At 50.5% G+C, this 17,755-nt stretch overlaps 1 protein-coding gene across 1 annotated transcript in view; it reads left to right on the top strand.

The window, feature by feature from the left end:
* GTF2E1 (general transcription factor IIE subunit 1) overlaps positions 1-16,738 on the top strand; it is a 41,280-nt gene extending 24,542 nt beyond the window's left edge. The window contains exons 3-5 of the mRNA XM_078880415.1: positions 6,781-6,982; positions 7,857-8,119; positions 12,856-16,738. Coding sequence (XP_078736541.1) covers positions 6,781-6,982; positions 7,857-8,119; positions 12,856-13,499 — 1,109 coding nt within the window. The 3' untranslated portion in view covers positions 13,500-16,738. The remainder of the gene's footprint in view (positions 1-6,780; positions 6,983-7,856; positions 8,120-12,855) is intronic.
* Positions 16,739-17,755: the final 1,017 nt, after the last annotated feature.

Genomic DNA, 17,755 nt, shown 5'->3' with positions numbered 1-17,755 from the left:
AATAGATCTGCAACGGAGCACAGCATGAATGAAATGCAACTGCATTTGGTTTCCTTTATAGTTTGCAAGAGTATCATTTGGAATGCATTTCTTTTTGCTTTGCTTTTGTACAAGTACGAACTTTTTTATTCTTTCATGCTAGGTCTCCTAATCATGAAAGTAGTTTTCACGTGCAGGATCTAATTGACTGCGGAGCATGACCCCAGCAATTAACCTGCGTTGGACCGCATGAGCTATGCATCTGCGGCAAGCTGCAGAGAAAAATCTTTGTTTTGCACATTAACTCTTCTAGGCCTTACGAGTGTGAATGGTAAATGGTACCTCTGCTGTGATTGTGAATGCAGTAACTCAGGTCCATTATTTTTGCGTCGTATACAGTATGTGGTTTGCCCTCATTTGTAACTAATCGAATTTAACATACGGTGACCCCCTCGTTTAACACGTTTTGACACTACGACACGTTTTTTGCTATAACGCGGTGCTTCCATTGGGGAAGGATTTTCGCACGACGTGGGAACGCGCTGCCGTTATAACGTGGAAACACGCTGTCATTATAATGCGGAACGCGCTGTCGTTATAATGTAGAACGCGCTGTTGTTATAACATGGAAACGCGCTGTCATAACGCAGAACACGCTGCCGTTATAACGTGGAAACACGCTGCCATTATAATGCGGAACGCGCTGTTGTTATAACATGGAAACGTGCTGTCGTTATAACATGGAAACGCGCTGTCGTTATAACGCGGGAACGCGCTGTCGTTATAACATGGAAACACGCTGTCGTTATAACGCGGGAATGCGCTTCCCTTATCACGCGGTGACCGCGCTGCCGTTATAACGCGGTGAACGCGCTGCCGCTAGAACGCGGAATGCGCGCCGTGCTATGAACTCAAGAGGCGGGTGAGATGCCGCCGAGCCCGCTGACAAACTCCCAATTCGGGTGGGGGAGGGGGTTCAAAAGCAATGTCCTAGCCAAGTCTTATCAATGTCCCCCCCCACCCCCACTTCTCTCAAGGCGTTCAGGAATTGCGTTGCTTCTCAGCCTCGCGTTCGCCATGAAATTGCTCTCCCCATCCCCGTACGCCCGCACGGGTTATGAAAAATTGCACCGTCACCTTCCCGGATGGATGGCTGCCACTGAAAGGGTTCTCTGAGGCTTCATCACTGGTCACCACCCGCCGACTGCCGGCAGGGCTGAGAGAGTTTACTTTTGGTCTCTCGGATGTTTGCTTTTTGACTCTTCATTAAACGCCGACCGTTCACTCATTCGGCGTTGTGCTCCATTGCTTCTACTCACGCTCGTTACTTTAGTCCAACGTTTCCTATGACTGGCCCACCCTTGATATAGGGAGCTGGCGTTTAAAGTGTTGTGCTTGAACCTTTAACCCTGAGGATGTTGAAGGTTCCTTTGGCTGTCCGGAACCTCTGGCTGCTTGAGCACAATTCGATCATGCGGTTTGTGCGTGTGTGTACGGTGACTTTGCATGTCTGTACACAGTGGTCCCACTCATGCCCGGGCGGCTTATTCAGGAGTGGGGTGCTCTGCTGTATCCGTTTTCTTAACAAACTCTGTAAGTGTCACGAATGTCCAATTTGTTACGTATATATACGGCTTGTAATGTTGTGTATCCAGCATTTGTTATTTCTTTATTTTATGAAAGCAATCTCAAAAGAGATGATTGAACAACCACCGCTGTGCACTGTGGAAAAAGAAATGGCAAGCCGATTCCGGTACTCGTAATCTCATGCTGCAGTAGTTTCCTGCCGCGTACTGAACTGGGACTACGCTGGACGTGCGTGACGTTTCTGTACCACGCGTGGAGACACCGCTGATGAGAAATCAGCATCGCTGCGCACGCTCTACACTTTTCGAGCTTTAGGATATTGATTTAAAAAATTGTATTTTTTCAATTGTTAGATTCCCTCCCCAAAAGTTATGTAAGTGGAATACGCTGTGCTCATATATATGTGTACACACGTAACGAAACAAGCGATACATTTAGAGCCAAGATCTGACGGGACGTCCCACTTTTGTGGGACTTGAGTGGTTATCGTAACTGGGTTCAGTTATTAAATAATACACATTACAACTAATTACTAATCTACAACTCATTACTAATCAAAGCAATTGACTGATTACTAATCCCCCCCCCTCAAATCACTGCACCTGAATGAGTTAAATGATGACGTTAGGAAAAACCGCCACTTTTTTCAAATTTTCTTGCTGTGGATTTCACACCTGATGATGATTGCTTGTGTTGCAGTCGAAACGTCGTGAGAATTTGTATTGTTTTATATTATTTTATTATTTCCCTTCTACGTGACTTTACCGAAAGAACCAAGAATATGAATATAATTTAAATGATGATGTCACCCTGCTGCTTTATTTAAGACCGGGAGCAAGTGAGGGCTTCACCATTCTGGCAAATTGCCCGATGATGCTGGATGTAATTAACAGCGAAACGTCGTACAACTCAAACATTGTAAATGTTGTGGATTCACTCTTCAACACACCGGTGGGCTAAAGCAGTGAACTATTTGTCTTTTGTTAACGGGACACTTTTTTACTGATCGGCCGTGTCGGGTGCTGGAGGGTTACGGCACATTTATAAAGAACGCGATCTAACCCAAAAACGTTTATTATGAAGTGTTTAGTGTGTTGTGTTTAACCAGGTGAGACATCACGAGACCAGGAGGAGCCTAATTTGCAAATGTGACCAGAGGGCATCGGTCTGCCAGTCGGGGATGATGATCGAATAATTTTTCGGTGTGATTTCTTTGAATTTAGCAAACTTCATTGAGTTTTGATTTAGATATTAAGCAGTGGTCTGGGTGATGATGATGACCGAATAGTTACGCACGAGTTCGCTTTGATATCCAGGGAGAGAGGTGTTCGTTTGAGGGTTATATATATACACGTGTGTGTCCCTTTAATCTTAGTCCACACGTTACCTAAAAGGGAAGGTTAATATTGAACGGAAGCTCCTGTGACCTCCAGTTGTTATGACAACCCGTTTTCTGCGAATGTCGGTCACCCATCCAGGCAACTATCCAGGCTCAGCCCTGGCTTGAGCCTCTTAGGTCTGGCGACATTCTGGTGCATTCTGGGCTATTTGCTCACGGGCGATCTCATGTAACATTTACGATGAGCAGCACCTTTTTGCCATCGCCTTACCTTGCAGTGGCAAAATGTCTTACACAAGGCATGCGATCGTGCCCCGTGGATTTGCTGTGTCGACGTGCGTCAATGCCCGCATTGCCCTTTTCACGGTTGTGGCCGAGTAGCGTAGAATTCCGTAGCGGGGACCGTCTCGCTCTCCGCGTGCGGGAACCACTTTTGTTTCGCAGAAGGAGAGAGAAAAAGGGAGTGATAGAGCGAGCACGACAAGCCCGTAACACCGCACCTATCGATTTGTATTATTTATTATTGTTTTAAAGGTCTCGGCGATACGAGTGAGCGGCTTTTGAAGGATTGACGCCGAATTGGCGCTTAAACCTCTCCTGGCGGCGGTTGCCGTGATTTATCACCCACCGTTACTGCTCGGGGAAGATCGGGAACTATTGGCGCTGCGCGGCAGATCACTCCACCACAACGCCAGCGCCGCATCTCCCGGTCGCTACTCGGCACCGGCATTTTCAATTTGGTTTCCTTAAGTGCCACCCGCTCCCCCCTGCCCACCACCACCCCGTTTCGATTCAAAGGTCGACTTAAGCCCACCATCCCTTCACATGTACATATGTATTTTGAACTTCTTTGGCACCGTGCGTTGCCAACCGCGCTAATCGTAGGTGTGAAATGGGACGTGCACGCGCCCCCCTTCTCGTCAATCAACCACTGAACGAGGGCTCCTCCCCGTGCCGAGCATTTCGTGCGGGTTGCCCGGCCATACTTCCCCGTGGCGGGTCAGTGCAGGTGTGTGAAGGCGGAAGGCTTAGCCTTGCATGTGGTAGCAGTAGTGCAGTGCGCCAATGGAATTTGCTGCGCTGCTGTTTGCTGGCCACCACGTAGCACCGCAGCAGCCCCCCCCGTCACAAACTGCTTTACGCATCACACTTCCAAGCACTCATCCAGTCTCAGGCCTGCTTAGCTTCTGAGATCTGACGAGAATGGATGCGGGCGATAAGGGTTCAACGCTACACGCGGGGGTTAAGTTGAGTAACCCCATTGCACCACGGCAAACAGTGGCTTTGGAGTCACCCACACCCTCTGTTGTGTGGAACTTCTGGTATAGGCCTTCGGTCGTTTAAGGAATTGGTTAGTGCCCGTCCCGTGCTCGATTGAGCAAGGAGACCACAAAATGTAATTTCCTTCTTCAAGGATTGTTTTCGTGTCCTTGCCGGATTTGGTTTGGGTCCTGGACGGCCTACTGCAGCTTCTTTCAACGCAACTCTTAAAGTCCCACATCACTAAACTTCCGTTTAACCATACACAGCTACAGCTGGTGGATTTGTAAATTACATACAACGCAACGTTTACGACGTTAACATTATCCCGCGAAAATTGTGACTATCCCGCCGATTACCAAATACAGCATCTATTGATCCTGCACAGGAGAATTTTTAAGCCGAATCGTAACTTTTTATGATATTTTGTCAATGCGTAGAGAAGCGGAGATTTGATATGGATGACAAATGCAGATACAGAGGGAGATGCATTGATGCATGGAGACAGAAACAGAGCTACACCGAGAGACAAAGACACAGGGATGGATACAGGGATATGTAATCGGAGACGGAAACGCAGAGAGATATGAGTCAGAAGAGCACAGTCACTGAGAGACAGATGCAGATATATGACATGGACTGGGTTTGCAATAACAAGTCGGAGAAAACTCATTACAAATCAATATTTATTCGTAGTTGTCGAGTAACTTACCGTTTCACAAAATGGTCTGGCGCTCCTCTTAATGGGAACGACTCGCATTGTGTACGTACTCAAACCTACCGGCTGCACAGTCAGCATTATCATCGCCATCATTATCATCACCGCCAGCTATCAATCATTCCCATTTTTCCTTCGTTACCAAAAAAAAAACCCACCCCCGCCCCATCTCGCGTGCGCCGGCTGTGCCGTGGCTTATGAATCGGACATGGCCCTTGAAGCCTGGCCCTTGGCCGACCGTGGGATTTAGCGGATTTGTCTGCTCCGCGCGCCGCTCGGTCCGTCCCGGCGGCGGGCGCGATCGATGATTTGCGCATCGCCTCTCGCTCCGCCGCGTGAATGCCCTCCTGTGCCACCGCCGCTAATTGAAACGTGACGAGGCGACAATGTCCGTTCCCGCGCCGTGGGCACGTCGCGTCTGTAAAGCCGCCCGCCCCCCCAGCCCCACCCACCCCTTGGTTACGCATCCTCGAGTAGAGATTGCGGTCCGTCTGCGTGGCCGGCGTTTGGAGTCCGCAGGCCATCGCTGCGGGTTTGCGTCGCATTACCGCCGCGGCTACGGCCGGCGTCAAAAGGTGGCGGCGACCGGCGCGTTGCGAAAGATCCGCTTTGCCCGCCCCTTGAAACTCGACGCCAATTACCCCCCCGGCGGGTCCGTCTCAAATCGGTCGGGACGTGGCGGTGGCCTGACCTCCCCCTGCGCGCGTGTGTGGGTCTTAGGCCTGTACGTGTGGCCCAGCTTTAAATATTTAATGGTGAGCTGCTGCACCAGTGTTGGAAGCATGGCTGTTAATTGGTAGCTTCACAAATCGTACGTTACTGCTTTAACAGCCGGCGTGTAGCGGCGGTGCGGCGGTCAGCGCACTGCGCTGTGAAACCGAGGCGACCCGAGTTCGATGCCCGCTCACGACCAAGAATGGTGGCGAATATTTGAACTGATCCTGGGCACTCACCTAGGTCGACTGAGCCTGAAATGATGACCTGCTGCTGTGTGTAAACATCAGCAGTGGGGAGACAAAGGCGGCCGGGCATGATGTTGGCAACTCACTCCCCTCATCATATGCCATGCTGGCGTTTTATTGGTGCTACATGCTAACAGTACTTGCCCCAACAGTCTGTTCAAGGCTGTGTGGGTGGGGGGGGATCATTGTATTTGATCAGGCCTGTCTTGTTGTTTATGGCTGGATTGCTCTATAATGAATCAATTGAATGTTCAGAGTTCACAGTGGTCCAACACAATGTGGTCGATGGGCTGTTGAGTGGTACCCGCCAATCTCTCTCGTGGAATTCCGACTTGTTAACGTTGTGGACCCATCTGCTGCGCAGCGTGCAGATTTGATTTAACGGGTGCCAATGTTTTTGAGGCAGGTCAACTCCCGGAGGTTCTTGCGTAGGATCCAGTGATCTGGTTCTTGTTGTGTGACGACGACGATGATGATGACGACGACAGTGGACATGGCTATTACATTTAACACAACATTAACACGAGCGGTGCACCGAATAAAACCAAAAACTATTTTAAACTATTTGTTATTTTACCAGGTAAGGCCCACTGAGCTAAATAGCTCTTTTTCAGAAGTCACATGACCACAAATGATTGGTCAACCAAGTGTCTCTCTCTCTAATCATCATCATCACGGTGGCTAGGAGATGATAACTACCTCGCCTGGTATGCAGGAGGTCGTGGGTTCGATCCCGTCCCTGACACCTGCTGTATATTTGGAGGTTTGCGTCTCTCTCATCATCATCACGGTGGCTAGGAGATGTTAACTACCTCGCCTGGCATACAGGAGGTTGTGAGTTCGATCCCGACCCTGACTCCTGCTGCATACCAGGCGATGTAGTTAGTCGCCCGTGCCCACCCGTCCAAACCGCAAACGTCGACGTCTTCCCGCAGGCCTGTTCATGTGCACGTTCTGCCGGAGGGAGGTGGAGGAGGACGAGTCGGCGGTGCCCAAGAAGGACGCGCGCACGCTGGTGGCTCGCTTCAACGAGCAGATCGAGCCCATCTACGCCCTGCTGCGTGAGACCGAGGACATCAACCTGTCCCACGAGGTGCTGGAGCCCGAGCCCAGCGACATCCCTGCTCTCAAGCACCTGTGGGTCACGCTCACATTTTTTTTGTGTTTAGTTTTGTTGTCCTTCCCCGCACCTCCGATGGGCACGGTTGGCTACGTATGGTGGGAAAGAAGTTCAACATACATACACTCCAGTGGTCCCCTCCCTCCCTCGGAAGATTATTTTCCTCCTGCCTCTATTCCATGCCTCTTTCTCGTTAGATCCGCTATCCTTACGTAGAGATCTGCAGACTTGCTGTATACGGAGAACGGACTTGCATGCACTTTTACTCGTGGAGCTGGGCAGTGCAACCCTTAGATAATGGCCGACAGAAGCGATTATCACAGCTACCTCTGGGATGCCTTCGAGTAACACCGAGGCCACACACACGTATATGTTTGTTTGTGTTGAACTTATTTCACACCGTACATAGCGAACAACAACACTTGGCCACCCGCTCTGCACACGAGCGACATTCATAGCGGGGATAGTTGGAACAGATCTTCCATTCTCAACAGCCGGATTTCAGCCAAATTAAATGATGGGCATTTTGGTCTTTTTGGTGACCAGGCCCAAGACCAGGTTTGATCACAGGTGTGCTGCTGACCTTCGCGAACCCACTCAAAACTCACTTTCTTTTCCCCTAGCTCACCCCACAGCCCCTTCATCTCCCCTTCATTTCCACCGCCGTTGCTGAACCACAGCTTCCTCTCATCTATTTCACTCATCTCCAACATTACATTCACACACGTTGTACCGTTGTTCATTTTTGTAAAGCGCCTTGAAACAAGGCGCTACATACATTGTCAAGATAAGAATCTCAACGGCGCCAGCTCGGCTCTCCGCCCTCTGAGCCCCCCCCCGCCCCCCCTCCCCTCTCCTGACCGTTGCCGCCCTCCTCGCCAAACCTCGCAGGTTGCGCGGGCAGGCGGTGGGCGCTGGCCTCGTGCCGGCCCGCGAGGCCTGGTCGGCGAGGGCCCCCACGTACGACGACCTCTACACGCAGAACGTCACCATCAGCCTGGAGCAGGGCGACCCGGAGCGACGCGGCGGCTCCTCCTCCGCCACGGCCGCCGCCGCCTCCGAAGACCGCCGCCCGGCAAAGGAGCGGCCCGTGTGGATGACGGAGAGCACCGTGCAGGGTGCCTACCGCGACTCGGCCGCCGCAGTCTACGCAGGTGACCGCCGGTGGGGTCTGAGCCGGCAAGGCAGAGGTCGCAAACGGGTTTTGATTCCTTACCCGTACCCGTACCCGGCCGCACCAGGGTCGCAAACGGGTACCCGTACCCTACCCGATACCCGGCTACCCGTACCCGGCCGGGTATCGGGTACTCGATTGCGACCTCTGGGATGAAGCCATATTGCAGGCGTGTGTGGGTTTATTCTAGGAATTTGAATTGTGAGAACAGACAAGACGTTGGGAAATGAGTGACAAACAGTTACTCACCAGTGACTCACGGCCTACCCATACCCGTACCCGGCCGCACCAGGGTCGCAAACGGGTACCCGTACCCGGCCGGGTACAGGTAGCCGGGTATCGGGTAGGGTACGGGTATCGGGTACCCGGTTGCGACCTCTGCGGCAAGGGTGCAGGCGGCGCAAACGGTGCCAGTGAGGACGGACCTCTGGCTGGCGCCGGGCGAGGAAGACTCGGGGGCGGGGCGGGGGGATGTTGGACAGGAGGCATCGTTGTATTCCTTACAGCCAGGGTCGTCACCGTGCCATCCGCGACACGCCAGTTGGCAGGTTCCCGCGGTTCTTAAGCGGACAGGCAGGCGGCCAGAATAGGCGGCATCATTTACTCAAGCTACGTGGCCAATGTCTTGCACCTCGGGTATGTGGACGGTGTCAGAAAGTGTCAGAAAGTGCAATAGCGCGCTTTAGCAGGCAGGGGGCACACAACTTATTCAGATTACCAATGTCCCGCTCATTTATTGGCTGCAGTCTAAGTCGACCTTTGGCCCTGTCACTTCCACCTTGGGGGCCTCTGGCTGACCTCCGCCGCCCTGCCCCCTCTGTACCATTCAGCAGCAACATCCTCCACCTGGGCCACGTTTTCTTTGCAATATTTCAAAGGTGGTGGGGTCCACACGTAACTCATTGTCAGTACCATAGAAGGTGCCCGTTTCGTTGTGTGGTAAAAAAAAATATAGGTCTCGCTTGACTCTGTATGGTGATGCTTCCACAAATACATGCCATGACCGACTGACAGATTTGCACGTGAAGCTGTTAATTTATAGATTAAATAATAAAGTAAAAAAAAAGTTTTTGCTGTTATTGAATACTAACTATGAATGACAAAACCACTGTTGCACTCATTTCAAATCTGCTTATGACGTTGGCATTTGGTGCGAGGATTTATGTGTAAATTTAGACTGCATAAGGACATGCTGCAGTGTATTGAGTAATATTGAGCGAAATTATATTTGCCCTGAATGGATTCCTGACTGCTGACAGTTTGTGTTTGGCGGGGGTGGGGGGGGAAATATAGTATAGGGAGTCCTGTGTGGCATTAAAGAAAATGCAAACGTATCTGGAATGGCAATCGGGCTTAGCTCGGCAGATAAGAGATTAAACTGAAATCCTGTACGGGTCTGTGGCACCTTAATTAACCCCTTAAAGTCTCCCCTAATGTGTAAATATGGTCGTAGGCTTTGACATTCATTGTTGACCAGCCTTTGGCAGAATGTTAAGTCAACACATTATTTTAATTAAAGAAAAATGTGGCACGCCTGAATGTCCCCGTGTTGAAATCGACGCATCAGTCAGTGTATTATTTACTTGTCCGTTAACATAAACAGTTCAAAGGCACTGCAATGGAAAACATAATTTAATAGCGTTCATTTACGTCGTCATTGTGGGGTTTTTGTTGTTGTGTGTGTGTGTGTGTCTGAGAGGGTATTCTATTTTATATAATTGAGAAGCGGGCTTGCAAAATCTCCCGCTTAAACATTCCGGCGGCATCCAAGAGAAGGGGCCGTTCAGTTATACGAGCCGTCTGCGGCAGTGCCCATGTGTGTATTTTTTGTTGTTGCCATTTTTAAAATCGCATTGCAGGAGAATGGGCATTTGGGATTCACGCCAGAGAGGGGGGGGGGAGGGTTTATGAGTCTGAACCCACTGCTCCCAAATCGTTTTTTTGTCCTAGTCGGCAGGTAGCCGACGCACCCTCTGGGCTCTCTTCTTTATTCATCTGTGAAAAAGAGCTTTATAGCTCATCGGATTCCTCCAGTATAAATCAAGATTCTGATTAGCCCAACGTGCAGTGCCAAGAAATTATGGCCGTTTTTTAAAAATTCAAGAACCCAAAACACAGACGTTAAAGATTGAAGCGCAGGTCATGATCGCGTAACGAACCCGGGGCGATAAACCCTCAAACGAGGGACCGGTTGGAGGCACCTCGGGCTCACCGCCCTACCACAGTAAAGGCAACGATCAGTAGTAGCATATTTGCAAGAGGAGGTTGGCTACGTACGGTGGTAAAGAAGTCCAACGCACGTGCGTGCATACAAGGGAGCTCAGGGGGAGGGGTGCAATGATGGTGTTCTTTAATCGACAATAATACTCCTGACCCCTTTCGGTTGTACAGCGGAAAATAAGTGTCCTCTGACAGATGTGAGTGAGATTAGGCCATTGTAAGGCTGTGGGTTACATGGCAGTGGGATGAAATATCCACCTGTAATAAATCACGCTTCATGGTGCTGCCTTGTAAGGCGTGCGTACGCGGTCAAGTTTAATGGATGCACCAGCGGACGAATAAGTTGAATGAAAAAACCCAATGAGATTTTTATCTTGTTAAACAAAACAGCTTTTAACCCCTAATGGGATTGCTAGCGTCCGTGTCGAAATCACTACACGGGGGGGGGCGGGGTTGGGAAATAAATAAATAAATACAGCTGGAGCCTTCTATCAATTCCGCAGCATATGGAAGCTGCTCACTGTGAAGATGATAAGTTAAAACAACAAGCCAAAAAAGCGCCGTTGTGAATACCATCGCACTGCCCAGAAATAGCACAGCAGTAAAACCTTGGCGTGCTTCCTGGAGCCGTTGTGTGTCCTCGGCGCCCGTGCGGCGATTGTATGGATTTCACACATCTGCTGCTTCTGCGAGGACTCTTAAACTTTGCGAATTAATGTGTCACCTGCTTTTCGGGAATATCTCTTGAGGATAACGGACATCTGGAGTTGGCCTGCAGTGCTCTTTTTGACGCGTGTTTAAATGTCGCGTGGACGTGACATTTGGATTGGGGTGGGATTTGCTTGATTGTACTTCACCACGCCGGTCGGTGTGGGTTGGTTTCTTTCTGTTCGTGCGCACGATGATGGCAATGTTTTCAGGAGCTAAATTCCCATGTCGAGGTCTGCTAGTGACGACAAGAGGGCTTCAGGCTTTGCGAGTCCTTCTATATTTTTAGCTGGTTACACTCAAAGACCTCGTTCGATCGGTTTCTCCATCACCACCAGCACCACCACCGCCGCCCTTGACTTCCATCACCGGCTTCGCTACCACCACTACCACCATCTTCACCATCTGCTAAACCATCGTCAGCATCAGCTACATTCAAAAGGGCCTTTTGTTCAACATTCATCTCTCCTCATCGTATCTGTATTAAAATGAACGACGTCCATTTCCAGACAACCGTATTTGTTGTGTTCAAGGTAACAATGGAAATGTGGGCCGCGAAAAGGCTAGGGTCTCCCACGCAGTGCTGGTTCGTGAAGGCGGGGAGTGTAGTAGTTGCTGCGTAGTACAGTGCAACTACACATTTTCCTACCCAGCCCTCTGCTGGCAACGTAGCCTCGCAGTAGCAGCACCGGCTGCTGCCTACTCCCGCTATCCAGGCTCCGACCTGCTTGGCTTCCAAGATGTTACGATAGCGGACGTGATTCCAGTTGATCTGGCCATTGCAATGTCAAAGGAAGGAAAATGCAGTCCCTTCTCCATGCCGTTTCCGCCCCATTAATTGAATGTACGCGCGCGGCTGCACGGGCGCACGCGAGCACACGCAGGGCACACGCACGGCACACGCACGGCACACGCACGGCACACGCACGGCACACGCAGGGCACACGCACGGCACGCGCGCGGCACACGCACGGCACACGCGGTTATAGGCGGTGATAAAGGGAGGGGGGGGGGAGGTTACCGTTTGGCTTCTCTGGACCCCGATTCTCTTTGACCCTTCTCGTCAGCTTTTGTCAGCGGTTCTCTTTGTAAAAAGAAATGGTAAAAGGTTGATGCAAAATATGCAAATGCGTTAAATAACAGAGTCCAGGTGGGGGGGGGGGGGTGGAACACGGGGTTTTTTGTTCAAAAGACTGGTGCAAGGGGAGGGGAGGGAGGGAGTGGGGGGGGGGGGCGTTTGGCTCGCGAGGCCGACGTTGGTATGCTCCGCGTGTGACGCTGCGTTGGCACGCTTGCACGACAAAAATTCAGGCCCCCCCCCCCCACCCCTGAAAAAGAGTCGCGAGACTCGTAGTAATAATATTGATGATCATTGTTCAAATTTGAGGAATTAAAAATAAAAGTACCCATAAATTACTGAATTGGGAGTTAGACGTAGGCAATCGTTGCCCACTACTGGCGGGCGAGTGCCACCCGCTTGCAGGCCCGGTGCCGAGTAGGTCACCTTCTGCCACAAGAGGGACAGCTGCCGCTGGGGGAGCCCCTTTTAAATGTGTTGAGATGAGATGTGGTGCAAGTCGTTTGTCGTGTGTAACAGCGCTCTGAGATGGCCCAGGTGTAAAAGAAGGGCGCTCGATCGAAAACAAATAATTACCGTGATTATTGACACTGCTTGCGACATGCGTGTGACATGCATGTGACATGCGTGTGACATGCTTGCGACATGCGTGCGACACGCGTGCGACAATGCACACCGCGTGCACTCTTGACACTGCGTGCGTTTCGCAGGCGTGGGCTCCGAGACGGGCCCGGACGGCTCCGACCAGCGCGGCGGCGGTGCGGGCGGCCACAAGCTGGACAGCGAGGAGGTGATGCGGGCGCTGCTGGTGCACGAGAAGAAGAGCAGCCTAGCGACGGGCGCCACCGCCGCCGCCTCCTCCTCCTCCTCCTCGCTGGCCGATACCCGCGCCGCCGCCGCCGCCATCGCCACCGTCGGGGGGGGCGGCGGCGGGGGGGGCGGAGGGGTTGGGGGAGGCGCCGGCGGGGCCAGCGACTCGGAGAGCGACACGAGCGAGTCGGGCGACGACTCCCCGCCGGCAAAGCGGCGGCCCCAGGCCTCGTCGGCGCACGCGGCTCTGCAGCACCGGCACCAGCAGAAGCAGCATCATCAGCACCAGCGGCACTTGCCCCAGCACTCGCAGCAGCAGCAGCAGCAGCGGCGGCGTGACGGGCAGGTGGACTACGAAGATGACGATGACGACGACGATGACGAGTTTGAGGAGGTGACCACCGTGACGGTGATGGTGGCCGGGCGGCCGTACCCCTACAGCGAGGTGAGCCAGAACCCGCAGCTGGTGGCCCAAATGACGGCCGAGGAGAAGGAGGCGTACATCCGGACGGGCCAGGAGATGTTTCAGGATATGTACGACTGAGGAGCGGCGACGGGCTCTCCACCGCGGGGCGAGCGGGGTGCGGAGCAGAGGACGAGCGGCCGTGCTTCGGTGGGACTCGGCGGCACGAGATGTGGCCGGGGGGGAAAGGAGGAGGGGGGGGGTGCTCGCTGCAAAAACCAGCGGGCCATCGCTGCAGGGTTCACACCCATGTTACGATCGCCCTCCCGCCCGCGGTACCCCTATTCAGAATCGGAATCAGAATATTTATTCATACTGGACAAATCCGATGAGCTTATTAAGCTCTTTTTCACAGATGTGTCTGATAAGGGGCACGGGTTCAGAAAGATTTAGTGGGGCACCGCCCCCTCCACGCACAGGTCGACGCGAATCACCCCCCCCCCCCCCCTTCGGTCAAATGTTTGTGACGGTGAGGAGCGGGGAATGCAGTTTGGCAATGTTACGGCCTCCATATAATGTCCTTGTTTTCTCCCATTCCTGAAAACATCGTCAAACGTCGCTGTGAATAAAATGTAGCGAAAGCGTGTCTCCTCGTCTGGCTCCACATTCTCGTATTTCATTTGCTACTTGGGTGTGAAATCTCAGTGCTGCAATTAGATTTTAGACAATTGGTTTCATTAACTGTGTTTAATCCTTTCCCATTCTGATGACGTACGACGTCGTTTTTTTCCAGAATTCTGTTCCGATGATATATGTGTACGTCATCGTAACGGAATCGGGAGAAAAACTTTAATAAAATAACTTTATCGCTACCGAGGGCTCCCACAATGCCATGCGGGAGGGTGCGTGGCACAGTTTGGTGCCAGCTATCATACAGTGCGGCGGTCGTGTCTTGAAAAACAACGGCGCTACGCCTTTTTATATAAAATAACAACGAACCGCTTGCACATTCGGAGCTTCAGCGGTGAACGGGACCCACCCTGCACCTTGCAGACGTCTCGGAACGGGAAAAGGTTAATTATGTTTACTTCGGTCTTTGTTTATGAGAGTTTAGACTTCATTATTGCCTTGACTCAGAACTTCCTCCACTGGCTGCTAAAAATAAAACTAGAGACAATATCTAAAATTACAATGTAAATAATGCCTCGTGAGAAAATGCAATTCGACATACGTGTAAACTTTTTGTTTAAGCTGTTTTGCACCGGGGCAGTCTTCTCCAAAGTGATAGTTATAATTCATACAAACTTAAACAATTTAGGCCCGCAAGACGTATGCACTCCGCAGCATTAAATATTAAAAGAGTGATTTGAATAAATTGGCCAATGCGGTATTAATCTGAAACTTTCAGGCTTTTTAACCATTTGTTTTATGGCTATAAATCGTGAGGACAGAATTGGTCCATTATCCAGAGCCGAAATCGGTACCATCAATGGGAGCAAAGCCTTTCGTTTTAACCATATATTTACACAGAGATAATAACCACACGTGTACGCTAAAAATATTTACCATATATTTACACTAAAGATATTAACCGTATATTTACACGGCAAATGAGAGGGGAGATTACTTAAAACTCCCGTTCATGTCAAATGGTCATCACATGATTAATCGATATTGGCAACATAAAGAAATTGGAGCTGCTAAAGTTATTCCACCTCGGGGGGGTACCGACAAGTGAGATATCTGCTCTGTGTTCATGTACTAATTTATTTATATCTCTATAGGTACATTTATTAGGCTTTGAATAGGCCTGTATGCGGAATGCAGCGCTATCCGTTTAGCTAATTTATCCTTAAAAATAAGTTTGTGTTTTCACGAGAACTGCTGCAAACTCTCGATTATCCTGCGGGTGGATAATCCAGATTGCGGATTAACTGCGCTTTGCGAAGAAAAAAAATTTAATATCTGGTGTTGTGCGCCAGTCAAGGCAGGCGCTCGTTCTATTATTAGCCGTCTCTGTGGTGCGGTGACGCGGCCCAGCGATCGACAGAGCGCTCGCCGCCTGCTTCGGAGGTTCACGGTTCAAATCTGGCGGCCGCCTTGATTAATGCTGTAATCTTAATGATACGCCTCACAGTTTGCTAAGCTCACATCGGACGCTAAAGATCATCTCACGTTATTCGCAAGAGTAGGTCATCGCGTGCCTGCGTCGGGGGTCCAAATTCGATAAATTGTTTAGATCACGTAAATATATCGTTAAACCCGCCACCGCCCGACACGGCCAATTAGTGAGGTTTGTCACATAGACGAAACGTGCCAAATTGTTACTAGTTCAGCACACCGCTGTGTGTGTGTGTTGGAGAGTGAACCCACCACCACGATATTTACGATTCGAGTACCGTGACGTTTCGCCGGTAATTACAGCAACCGGCCTCATCAGGCAAAACGTTCAGATTATGTGGAGAAATCTTCCTCCCGTTGCGGTCTTAAATAATTTGAAAGTATTTTTCGATTTAAAGCTTTCGTGACTGCAGGGATTCATATTCTTGGTTCTTTTGGTAAAGTCAAGTAGAAGGGAAATAATAAAATAGCAATCATCACACCTGATGATGATCGCTTGCGTTGCAATCGAAACGTCGTGAGAATTTTATTGTTTTAATTTTATTATTATTTCCCTTCTACGTGACTTTACCGAAAGAACCAAGCATATTAATTTGAATGTACCTGCCAATCTTCCCGGTGGGGATTAGGCGGGCGGCAGCAGTCATCCCCCCCTCCCACATACATCGGCTCGACTTAATACACCTCCCTCCCCCAAGATCACTCTCACAAATGACGATATTCTTAGCGTCTCGAGTAGTTCTCACCTGGTTTAAAAACATTGTTTTTTTACTGAAATCTCACTCGTGAGTCAGTGATCGGGTCCAATAAGCGGTAAAAAAACAGCCGACACATTCTGCAGCTTCACCACCCCACACTCTACGAAGGTTAACATTGAATGGGGTTTTATTCTAATAGCTTAATCTGTACACATTTTGTATCACACTCGTGTTTTAGTTTTATCTGCCCCCCCCCCCCCAAATCACCGAGGATAAGTTGACTGCGTCACACAGTGTGGTGGGCGCACTGTCGTGCGCGTGCATACACGTGTGTGTGTGCATGCGCGTGCATACACGTGTGTGTGTGTGCGCGTGCGCGTGCATACACGCGTGTGTGTGTGCGTGTGTGCGCGTCCCCGAGTGCGATTTAAGGAGCGATTGCGCACTGCTTTGATTGCAGTCCCCGGAGTTGTTAAGCAAGCGTGCTCCGTAATTAAAATCATTCCCATTAAACAAACACATTTTTATGAGATGATGAACTTGTCTTCCGGTGATGGCACCTGCCGCTTCGCAGGGTTGGCTACGACGGCGCGAAGAAGTTCAACATCTATGCATACATCGCCAACTCTGAAGTGGTAACATATTAATTCACGGGACTCTCCGCTCGTGTGTTCTTGTTGTAACCGCGTGCTGCTCTGCACATTGCCTGGCGTTGTGCTTCAACTCGCTTCCTGGATTTCCAATTCCAAAGCTCGAAGCGTGTTGGAGCGTAACGTCGGACATATCGCGTCGAACAATGCCAGGTTCTCTACATCCCCGAACCGCAGCACAACTGCAAGAAACAACCGCAGCAGGAACATGCGCACACTTGATGACGAATGATTTGGCTTGCGTTAATGTGTCTTTCTGATTGGTGCTGGTTTAATGGCTGCAAGTTTGGCATGTTTAATCAGCTTTACGGCATGCCACGGTGGCGAGGAGATGTTAACTCACTCGCCTGGTATGTAGGAGTGTCATGGGTTCGATCTCGACCCTTGACGCCTGTTGTATATTTGGAGTTTGCGTGTTCTCTCTCTCATCATCATCACGGTGGCTATGAGATATTAACTCACTCGCCTGGTATGTAGGAGTGTCATGGGTTCGATCCCGACCCTGATGCCTGCTGCTGTATATTTGGAGTTTGCGTGTTCTCTCTCTCTCTATGGTCGCGTGGATTGTTTTCTCCGGGTCCTCCAGGTTTTTCCTCCACATTTCGAAACGTGCGTTTGGAGTATTTGGCGGATATACATTTCCACGTCATGAGTCGCTGCGTTGAGCTGTCATTAGTGGCCAGGTCGCTGATGCTGGTAAATCAAAAATAGTTTAAATAGTTTAGGGTAGTTTGGGTTATTATTGTGCATGTTTACCCAGGAAAATATTCACTGAGTCAATCTAATACCAGTTGAGTTTCTTGCATCGAATTTGTATCATTGGGATCTTTCGACAATAGCAAATACATTAGACGTATATTAGTTTTTTTAGCTTGTATTACGTTGCGGAACCCGGAGAAAGCCCACTCAGAACAGGGGGGATGGCATT

The sequence above is a fragment of the Lampetra fluviatilis genome, chromosome 57 (genome assembly GCF_964198595.1).
Source record: "Lampetra fluviatilis chromosome 57, kcLamFluv1.1, whole genome shotgun sequence".
Taxonomy (NCBI): Eukaryota; Metazoa; Chordata; class Hyperoartia; order Petromyzontiformes; family Petromyzontidae; genus Lampetra; species Lampetra fluviatilis.
Note: the sequence above shows the minus strand (reverse complement) of the source record. Positions and strands in the feature narration are given on the sequence as shown.